This window comes from Corapipo altera, unplaced genomic scaffold (assembly GCF_003945725.1).
Source record: "Corapipo altera isolate COAL_440 unplaced genomic scaffold, ASM394572v1 305, whole genome shotgun sequence".
In the NCBI taxonomy this organism is placed as follows: domain Eukaryota; kingdom Metazoa; phylum Chordata; class Aves; order Passeriformes; family Pipridae; genus Corapipo; species Corapipo altera.
In genome coordinates this window covers 869,464-879,950 of record NW_020885011.1, presented here as the reverse complement: position 1 = coordinate 879,950, position 10,487 = coordinate 869,464, and the positions used below count along the sequence as shown (strand labels likewise).

Sequence of the window (10,487 nt, the reverse complement as noted above, 5' to 3'; positions counted from 1 at the left end):
TGCCTGCCATGTCTTGGTGCCCCCTGCACCCTGGTGCTCCAGCAGCCGCCACTGCAGGTGCATCTGACCTGCTTTTGGGATAACTTGGCCTCTGAGATGATGCCGCATTTCCCATCACCACACCCAGCGCTGGTGCTGTGGGTACAGGGAGAGCAGCTGGATGGTGCCAGTGGGTCATGGCAGTGGTGGTGCCCAGTCTGGGCTGGTCACTGCTCCCAGGTAGCTGGTTGTTCAGGTGAGGAAACTGAGACAGGACGAACCAGGTCTCACTGGCCCATTGGCTCATTTGGGAAGCTCCAGTTCCCGAGCCGAGGGGTGGCTCAGCTGATGGTCTCCTCAGAGGGGCTCCTGGCCCTGTGCTCTGTTGCTGTTCAAAGGCTCTTTTCAGTGAGTCATTTTCTCTTTTGCTGTCCCACTATCCAGGGAAAATGGTGACGTTGGCGGTACAAAGTGTGTTCACCATGGAAACCAGCAGTAAGGGGGGGCACGCCGCCCCCCGCTCCTCCCAGGTTCGGCTTTGCATCCTGAGCCTCAGAAGATGGCTCTGGAGCTCCTTTCACACTCCTTGGCATGACTGGGCTGTGCCAAGGCCCACGGGGCCATGTGCCTGCTCACTGCCTAGCTGGGAGCTGGGGTGCCCGTGCCCGTGCCACGTGGTGCCAGGAGCAGCCAGGAACTGCCAGTGCCCCCCAGGGCAGCGGGACCTTCTCCAGACCCCCGGTGCCCTTCAGGTGCTGGTCTCAAGGACACAGGGGAGTTGGTGGCAGTCCTGGCACAGGACAGTGTGGTCAGGGCACAGGGGCAGGGATGCTCCGTGGTCCATGTGCTGGAGCCATGTGTGTGCCATGAGTGCCCCCGAAGGGCTCGGCACAGGCTCGGTGACCCGGGGAGGGGCTGCAGTGCCGGTGGGGGTCTGTGCTGGGGGCACAACTGAGCACAGGGGCACCTGTCCCAGCCCTGTTGTCCCGCAGGAGGGCACTGTGCTGGGCGCTGCAGGGCTGTGGGGGGTCCCTGATGACCAACTCTGTTGGCAGCACCGCGACCTTCCGGCTGCCTCCCACCACAACGGCGCCGGTTGTTCAGGCAGGCTCTGGGTGGAATAGTAATGTGGCAGCTGCAGCTGGCAGCGGGGCCTGCTGGGGATGGCAGCTGGGACATGGCCACCACCGCTGCCACCACGGCCACCGTGCCCCCTGCCACCCCAAGCGACACAGCACCGGCTGCAGTGGGGTGGCGGGTGCTGGGATTTGGGGTGTGCTGGTGTCCAGAGGATGCAGTGCCCAGCTGAGCAGCCCTGTCCCATCCCTGTGCCTGGTGTGGGGGCTCATGGAACCAAATTCCTGTCCTTCCAGCTCCCACAGCTGCAGTGTCTGGCCAGCCTTGGGATGTGACTTGTGCTGTGACCAAACCTACTGGAGGGCAAATCCAAGGGCTGGGACTTGGCTGGGTGGGGGTGCCTGGGACCTCTGAGCCAACACGGTCCCTCTCCACAGGGTGTCATTGCCATCCTGCATCCACAGGGACTGTGTCCCTGTCCCCCCCATGCAGATCCCTCCTGGGCTCCCCACTCCTGTCCTTAGAGGGAGCACAGTGGCACTGAGCCTCCCATTCCCCCCGAGTGCTCCCCTGTGAGCCCTGATGAGCCCCCACATCCCATGACCCCCACCTGGGCAGGACCCCTCTCCCTGCCCCAGCCCCCTGCCCTGACCCCCTGGTGTCCCCACAGACGGCACCCCCCTTAGTGAGCTCTCCTGGTCCTCCTCGCTGGCCGTCGTGGCTGTTTCCTTCTCGGGGCTCTTCACCTTCATCTTCCTCATGTTGGCCTGTCTGTGCTGCAAGAAGGGGGACATCGGCTTCAAGGTGAGCTGGGGGCACTGGGGGGTCCCCAGGCCGGAAGGGGGGATCTCCCCAGGGACCCCAGGAAGGGATGGAGGTGTTCAGAGGTTCCCAGTGCAGGATCCCCTGCCCCAGCACCAGGGCTGGATGTGTCCTGGTTTAGGAGAGCAGTGCTCAAAGAGGGGGTTCGGACCCTCAGTGCCTGCCAGAGCCTGTGGGACTCAGCATCACTGGGGGTCGTATCCTGACTCATCCAGGATCCCAGGTCCACAGAGCATGGATACGTGAGGTTCAACATCACTCGGGGTCATATTCTGACCCATCTGGGCTCCCTGCTCTGCACAGCCTGCATCTGTGGGGTTCAGCATCACTGGGGGGTTGTAGCTTGACCTGTCCGGGCTCCCAGCTCCACAGAGCGTGGATGCTGTGGGGCTCAGGATCACTGGGGGTCGTATCCTGACCCAGCCGTGCTCCCGGCTCCGCGCAGGGCCAGGCCACGCCATGGTTAAGGGCCCGGCAGTCCCACCCGCACGCCCCCGAGGGTGGGAGGCACCCTGACCTCACAGGCACAGAATGTGCCGAGAAAACGCTTTTTCCCTGATTGCTGGGATTTTTGTGGAGGCTTGAGGCGCCCTCGGCGGGAGGGGGTCAGGCTGGGGGGGACACGCTGGGTGCTGTGTAACGTCCCACACCGCCGGAGCACCTCTCCGTGCCGGGGGGTGCAGTGACCCCCGCGGCCCCCGCGCTGGGTATAAAGGGGCGCGCGGCCGGGCCGGTGTCCGGCGGGACACGGCGCATGGCACACGGCGGCACATGGCACACGGCGCGGTGCCGGCGTCGGCGTCGGCAGCGCCATGAGACAGAGCTGGGCAGGGCGAGATGCTCACCGTCGCCTACCTGCTCGCCCGGGCGGCTTTCAGGAGCCGGGGTGTGCCGGGGTGGCACCACCAGGTAATGGGGTGGGTGGTGCCGTCCCCGTGGAGGGGGTAGGGTTGTGTGCCTGGAGGGTGGGATTTAGGGGTCCCTGTGCCTCGGGGTGTGGGTGAGCCCGTTGGGGCAGAGGGGTCTGTGGGGCACTGCTGGCAGTGGGGAACCCTTGGGGTCAGTTGTCTCTGCCCGGTGTGTCCCCCTCCCCTCATCCCCTGGAGCAGGAGTTTGAGAACGCCGACGGGGACGACTACGTGACGGAGCTGTCGGCCCAGGGCTCGCCTGCCCCCCAGCATGGCCCCGAGGTCTATGTGCTGCCCCTCACCAAGGTGTCCCTGCCCATGGCCAAGCAGCCAGGGCGCTCAGGTAAGCTGGGGAGGGGGCAGGACCCCTGAGAGCCATGGCTGGGGTGTCCTGCAGCACTGAGCAGCGGGGTGAGCTGGGGATGGGGGTTCTCCCCTGCTGAGGAGGGACAGCTCCAGCAGAGCCCTGAGCAGGGGACAGGCAGCCAAGTTCCCTGGGGAGCGCTGCAAGGATTCCCCTGTGCTAAGGTCCCTTGTCCTTGTCCCCAACGCTGTGCATGTCCCACCCTGCCAGGGTAGGATGGGACACAGACGCCCCAAATGGTGGCACCCACAAACCCCGGTGCCGTGTAAACAAGCCCATGAGTGGGAGAGGAATGTGGGGGGTGCTTGGCTGTGCCCCCTCCCGCCCTGTGTCGTTCCCCACCCAAAGAATGGCTGGGGGGGGTGGCCAGCGAGGCCCAACAATGGTCCCATTGCTGCCTGCCCTTGGCACAGGCACCCAAGGGGCAGGACTGTGCCGGGGGGGCCGGGAAGGGGCTAAATGCCAACGCTGTGCCGGGCTTGGCTCCGCCTGCCCTGCGGAGGAGAAGGGGCAGGGATCCAGCTCTGCTGCCACTCGGTTTGGGGACACCGGTACCCCATGTCTCACCGCCGTGGGAGGATGCCTGGAGAGGAAGATGCCTGGGATGCAGGGTGCCTGGGGATGGATTCTCCGGAGCGTCCCAGCGTGGCAGATGCCCTGGCACCGGACGACACGGTGGGGATGGCAGGGCTTGGCCAGGAATACTGGGGAATGTGGGCAGGGGGACACCGGCTGAGGGGGACACATGGTCGGGGGACACGTGGGCAGCTGGATGTGCTCTGTTACAGTGCAGCTCCTCAAGTCGGCAGACCTGGGGCGGCAGAGCCTCCTGTACCTGAAGGAGATCGGGCATGGCTGGTTTGGCAAGGTGAGCCCAGGGGCAGGGAGCCCCCAACACCCCACCCCGGTGGGACCCGGGGCCCCGGCTGTACCAGGCGGGTTTGGGGTGTGGATGGAGTGATGAGCCTGTCCCTCACCCCAGGTGTTCCTGGGGGAAGTGAACTCGGGCATCAGCAGCACCCAGGTGGTGGTGAAGGAGCTGAAGGCGAGTGCCAGTGTGCAGGACCAGATGCAGTTCCTGGAGGAAGCGCAGCCCTACAGGTACCTCTGGGGTCACTCCGCGGTGCCGGGAGCGGGGATGCTGTGGGATGATGGCAGGTCCCTTCCATGGCACCTTTGGCTGCCAGGCAGAGCCGTGGCTGTCCCATGGAGGTGCCAGCTGAGCTCTCCAGCAGCTCAGCTCCATTCCAGCCCATCTGCCCGGCGCTCACTGCAGCAGGACCGGGGCTGTGCGGAGCCACCGGCCATGGCGAGGGGCAGCGGTGAGGTCATGGGCAGAACGGGGCCGAGGGGGGGCACGGGGCTGCTCCTGCTTGGGCACAGCTGAACAAATGTCCCTTTGTGGTGTGCCTGGGGTGCTGGGACGTGCTGGTACCCGCTCCGGCGCTCCCGGCAGCCCCCGCCCATCCTGGTGCAGGCAGGGTGACAGTTCCCAGGGGGCTCCCACTGTCCCCTCACCCAGCCCCAGCACACGCAGGGCAGTGGTTCCTGAGGGGTTGCCACTGTCACCCCAAGCACAGCCAGGGCAATGGGGTGCTGGGAGCAGCCCCCCACCCCCCTGGCACAGTGCCCATGTGCCCCCGTTGCTCTGCCCACACAGAGCCCTCCAGCACACCAACCTGCTGCAGTGCCTGGCCCAGTGTGCCGAGGTCACGCCGTACCTGCTGGTGATGGAGTTCTGCCCGCTGGTGAGTCCGTGTGCCCCCCGTGCCCCTCCCGCTCCCTGTGGTGCCCCTGTGGGTGCCGGGCATGGCCGAGCCCCCGCAGCCGCGCACCACGGAGGGTGACAGTGGCACTGCCCACAGGGTGACCTGAAGGGGTACCTGCGGAGCTGCCGAGGGGCCGAGGCCATGACCCCGGACCTGCTGACCCTGCAGAGGATGGCGTGTGAGGTGGCCTGCGGCGTCCTGCACCTGCACAGGAACAACTACATCCACAGGTAGGCTGGCCTGGGGCTCTGGGGGCAGGGGGAAATTAGGGGTCTGGATGGGGGTGGTTCCCAGGATGCCAGCGTTCCTGCCCCACCACTGCTCCTCCTGCCCAACAATATCCTGGTGCTGAGTGAGTTGCAGACGGAGACTCCAGCATCAGTGATTTTGTTGAGGAGGGGATGCGCTGCCATCAGGGGCCACTGGAGTGTCCCCACCTGAGCCCGGCTCTGCAGGTGGGTCCCCACGAGGGTGCCCAAGTTGTGGTGAAGGGATATGGGGTCCCCAGCTGTGCTGGAGAGGGACTCCCCTATGGGCAGCCCAACTTTGGTGGGCCCTGGTGCAGCGGGGGTCTCGCGTGTACCCCGTGTGCGTGACCCGCCCTGGGGCTGGAGCAGCCGCCCGGGAGCCCGGCCCTGTGCCAGGGCTCACGTTGCCCGGGAACACCCGCTTTCTGCTTGGCTCGGCGCGTGACGGATGGACGGACGGACAGCGGCGCAGCTGGGGCTGCGCAGGCATTCCTGCTGTGCACTGGCTGCCGCGTTATCGGCACGCCCGGCGCTGGGCACAGGGACGGGGGGACGGGGCCCCGCCGCCGCTCGGCCATCCCGCTGCCCCCACGGGGTCCCTGGTGGGTGCCCCCCGACCCCTCGGTGGTGGTGGGTGCCCCCCGGCAGCGGTGACAGCTCCGGGTTTGTTTGGCAGCGACCTGGCCCTGCGGAACTGCCTCCTCACCGCCGACCTCACCGTCAAGATCGGGGACTACGGGCTCTCGCACTGCAAGTACAAAGTAAGGCTGGTTGGAGGGAGGAGGGGCTGGGGGCTGGGCACTGGGACCCCCGGGGCACCCACACATACACCCACCCTGGCACGTACCGTGCTGAGCCTTCCCCGCCCCACACCCGCACACATTCCTGCTCCCCAGCAGTGCCGGGGCACTCCCTGGGTTTTTTGGAGTGCAGGGGGGTGCAGACCACCCTGTGAGGGACTCGCTTCCCCCCCAGTTTGTCCCCCTGAGCATTAAGGGGGGTTTTTTCCCTCTCCCAGCACTCTGGCCCCCTGCCCAGGGGGGTGCCATGGAGCCTGGGCTCCCCAGCGCTGCCTGGGCTGGCCCGGACGCGCCCCTCTGCCAGGAACAGGTCCCTGCAGGCAGCTGCCAGCACGACCTGGGGTTGTCCCCCCATCCATATGTCTGTCTGTCCTGCTCTGGGCTGCCCATGGCTCCTGGCAGGGCTGGGATCGCCGGGCTGGGGGGCTGGAGGAGCTCAGAGGGGCAGCAGGCAGAGAGGGTGAGGAGGGTCAGTGGGTGCCAGGAGGAGGGAGCGAAGGGCAGGCTGGTGGCAAAGCCGGGGGGGATCGTGCTGGGCAGAGGGCAGGGCAGGGGGTGGAGGGTGCTGCGGCGTGGCCGGTCCCTGATGCCATGGATTGACGTTCTCTTCTCGTACTGACCCTGCACACTTGGCAGGATGATTACTTCGTGACGGCCGACCAGCTGTGGGTGCCGCTGCGCTGGATCGCGCCCGAGCTCATCGACGAGGTGCACGGCAACCTGCTCGTGGTGGACCAGACCAAGGCCAGCAACGTCTGGTGAGCGGGTCTTGGGGGGGCAGGGGGCTGCAGGGGTGGGTTGTTTTCGGGGTAGCTGGCTGGTAGCGGGGTGGGGGTCTCCCTGCACCCCCAGCATCCCACCGTGCCCGCAGGTCGCTGGGCGTCACCATCTGGGAGCTGTTTGAGCTGGGCAGCCAACCCTACGACCACTACTCGGACCGGCAAGTGCTGGCCTATGCCATCAAGGAGCAGCAGCTGAAGCTGCCCAAGCCGCAGCTGAAGCTCTCGCTGTCGGAGCGCTGGTGAGGAGCCCGTCCTGCCCCCTGCCCTGCCCCACCCCGCGGTGGGCGGGGGGCCAGGCTGACCCTGGCCCCTCACCACAGGTACGAGGTGATGCAGTTCTGCTGGCTGCAGCCTGAGCAGCGCCCGACAGCGGAGGAGGTGCACCTGCTGCTGTCCTACCTGTGTGCCAAAGGGGCCACGGAGGCCGAGGAGGACTTCGAGAAGCGCTGGAACTCCATGAAGCCCAACGGCAGCGCCGGCGGCAGCCACCACGGCCCCGAGCTCTCCTCCTTCCCACTGCTGGAGCAGTTCTCAGCTGACGGCTTCCCCTCAGACGGGGACGACATCCTCACCGTCATGGAGACCAGCCACGGCCTCAACTTTGAGTACAAGTGGGAGCACACCAAGACCGAGCACTTCCAGGCCCCCCTGGGGTCCCTGAGCCCCACCAGTGCCGCCCGCTACCACGACCTCTACTACCCTGCCACGACAGCGGGGCTCAGCCTGGGGGTCTCCCCCTCCTGCTACGAGTGCAAGGCAGGGGGCTGCCCTGGGGTGCCGGCGCCTGGCGTGGTGCCCATCCTGGGTGCCCACAGCCCCTCACTGGGCAGCGAGTACTACATCCGCATCGAGGGCCCCGGGGAGGGCAGCGCCGAGCTGGACTATGCCATGTGCACCTACAGCCCGGCGGGCGAGCGGGGGCCCCTGCGCCCCCCGTCCTGCTGGAGAGCCCAGGGCGGCCGGAGCAGAGGCGCCTACGACTCCGACGGCAGCCCCACCGTGTCCCTCAGCATGGAGCCGCTGCTGGGCCACGCGCCGGCGGGAGAGGCCTCCTGGGAGTGCGCTGAGTACTACCCCTACCCCTGCCCCGGGCAGGAGCCGCGGGGCTACGAACCATCCCCCAGCCACGGGGCCGAGGGGTACCTGCTGGAGGAGGAGCCCCCCCAACCAGGCAGCCAGGACTGGCCCGTCCCCAGCTTCCAGCCCGGCATGTTCACTGACCCACTGGGCGTCTCGCCGCCGGGGAACTGCACCTACAGCCCCCGGGGTTACGGGGTGACAGGGGGGCAGAGCAGGGCCCCGCCGGACTGTGTGGCGCTGGAGCTGGGCGAGGACAGCCCCCCGAGTGCCCCCCACCCACCAGGTGCCAGCCCTCAGCACCTTCCCTGGGCCTCCAACAGCTCCTCCAACAACAACATCAGCAGCGGCAGCCCCCGTGAGCCCCCGGCCGGCGACAGCTGGTGCTACCGCCGCATGATCACCTTCCGCGGGCTCATGGCCAAGCCGCTGGGCACGGTGCCACGCGGCCAGCCCCAGCTCGGGGGGTCCCCGCCGGGACACGACTTCCTCCGCCCGCGGCAGGATCAGCCCCCCGCCATGGCCGGCGGCTCCTCCTCCCCGTGCCGCTCGCCCTCCCCGCGGCTCCAGGCCTGGCACGGCCGTGACTCATCACCCTGCGGCCGCGCACAGGCAGTCACGCTGGCGGGCAGCCCCGCCACGCCGTGGGGCCCCGCCGCGGCCCCGACACCTGCACCAGGGGCCCCTTGCGATGCCCACCCGGACGAGAGCGCGGTGGGGGGCAGCCCTGCCTGCAGCCCACTGCCCCACGCCGCAGTGGGGCCAGGGGAGGCCACCCCCATGGCTGGCACCACCACCCCAAACCCTGGCCTGCCCGTTGAGCCTGGCACAGACAGCGCTCAGCCCACGCCAGAGCCCGCCGAGGCGCCCGCACCGATGCCCACGGAGGCCATGGCTGAGAGCGGCGCCTGTGCCACCAGCGATGCCGACCGGACACCGGACAAGACCTTCTCCAGCGGCAGCTTCCCCAGCGTGGACGAAGGCAGCGACGAGGACACGGCAGAGCTGACCTCTGGCGTCTTCACCGACTTCTCCGGGGACTACACGGAGCGGACGGAGGCGGCCCCGGCACTCAGGTCTCTGCAGAAGCAGGTGGGGACACCGGACTCGCTGGAGTCACTGGACATCCCCTCCACGGCCAGTTCCTGCGAGGTGCTCAGCCCCGGTGCCTTTGTGCCCGCTGGCCAAGCCCGTGCCCTGGACAGTGGCTACGACACTGAGAACAATGAGTCCCCCGAGTTCGTCCTCAAGGAGCCCCACGAACCCCGAGAGCCGGAGGCCTTCAGCCAGCTGGCAAAGCCACCCCCGGGGCTACCAGGAGGCGAGGGTGAGGGTCCAACCCCTGAAACGCGACTGCCCAGTGCCCTGGGGGCTGAGCTGCACAGCCTGGCCGAGAAGAGCCCCTACCGTGACTCTGCCTACTTCTCCGACTGTGACGCTGAGGCTGAGCGCGGCCCCAAGGACGAGGGAGACAGTGATGGATCCCGCACCCCGGAGGCAGAGGAGGGTCCCCGCTCCCCTGAGCAGGACGTGGGGCGAGGGGAGGACCCGCTGCACCCCCCGGGGGCACCTGGCAGCCCCCCAGCAGTGCCTGGTGTTGTGGTGGCGGTGCCCATGCCAGTGGGGGGGGTTTTGGAGGGGGACCGGGAGGGGGCTGAGGACAGGAGCACACCGGCCGGCCCCACAGAGCAGGTGCCTGGCACGGAGCAGTGCCCCGCTGGCACGGGGCTGGTGCCGGGCAGCCCCCCACGCCCCGACACTGACGTCTGTCCCCCAGGCTCTGTGACCCCCAAGACTTTCCTCTTGACCCCCGTGCCAGTGAGCCCTGGGGAGCCACTGGCCATCGGAGGGGCCCACGTGCCTGAGGGTGTCCCTGGAGTTGGAAGAGCTGTGGCAGGGGATAAACAGACTGTGCCCCCCTGCACTGGGGCCTGGGGAGCTGGGGCTGCCCCCGGAGGGGACGGGGGTGGGTGATGCACCGGGAGGTCCCAGCACGCTGCTGCCGAGGGCTGAGCCAACCCCGGACCTCTCCCCGCTCCCATCGGCCCCTGAGCACCGCGAGGAGCCGGAGGAAGAGGATGAGGATACGGAGGACAGCGACGAGTCGGACGAGGAGCTGCGCTGCTACAACATCCAGGAGCAGAGCGAGGAGAGCGAGGAGGAGCCGGTGGCTGTGCCCATCGTGGTGGCCGAGAGCCAGAGTGGCCGGAACCTGCGCAGCCTCCTCAAGATGCCCAGCCTGCTCTCTGAGTCCTTCTGCGAGGACCTGGAGCGCAAGAAGAAGGCTGTCTCCTTCTACGACGATGTGACCATCTACCTCTTCGACCAGGTGGGTGCCCTGGGGGGGCAGTGCTAGGCACTGGTCATGGTCCCACAGCATTTTGGCGGTGGCAGCCATCCCCAGCTGTGCCCCCAGTGAGGTTCCTTCCTGCTGTTTCTCCATCCTCAGGAAAGCCCCACGCGGGAGCTGGCTGAGCAGGGCTTCCCAGAGCCCCCCCCTGCCTTCGGGGCAGCCCCCTCTGCCTTCGGGGCAGCCCCCTGCCAGTGGCAGCCCCCCCAGCCCCACGGACAAGCTGGGAGCCTCGGACGACTCCTCAGATGGCAACGCCTCGGAAGAGAGTAAGAGATCAGGGGGTTGTGGGGCTGGTGCTTATGGGGGGG

At 67.9% G+C, this 10,487-nt stretch overlaps 1 protein-coding gene across 1 annotated transcript in view; it reads left to right on the top strand.

Annotated features, from left to right (window-relative positions):
* Positions 1–1,728: 1,728 nt before the first annotated feature.
* AATK (apoptosis associated tyrosine kinase) overlaps positions 1,729–10,487 on the top strand; it is a 10,621-nt gene continuing 1,862 nt past the window's right edge. The window contains 14 exon segments of the mRNA XM_027667538.1: positions 1,729–1,860; positions 2,988–3,129; positions 3,939–4,018; positions 4,133–4,251; positions 4,811–4,898; positions 5,016–5,149; positions 5,844–5,928; positions 6,604–6,725; positions 6,839–6,988; positions 7,070–9,740; positions 9,742–10,155; positions 10,276–10,317; positions 10,319–10,456; positions 10,459–10,487. The exon segment at positions 10,459–10,487 is cut by the window's right edge and continues 119 nt beyond it. Coding sequence (XP_027523339.1) covers positions 1,816–1,860; positions 2,988–3,129; positions 3,939–4,018; positions 4,133–4,251; positions 4,811–4,898; positions 5,016–5,149; positions 5,844–5,928; positions 6,604–6,725; positions 6,839–6,988; positions 7,070–9,740; positions 9,742–10,155; positions 10,276–10,317; positions 10,319–10,456; positions 10,459–10,487 — 4,259 coding nt within the window. The 5' untranslated portion in view covers positions 1,729–1,815.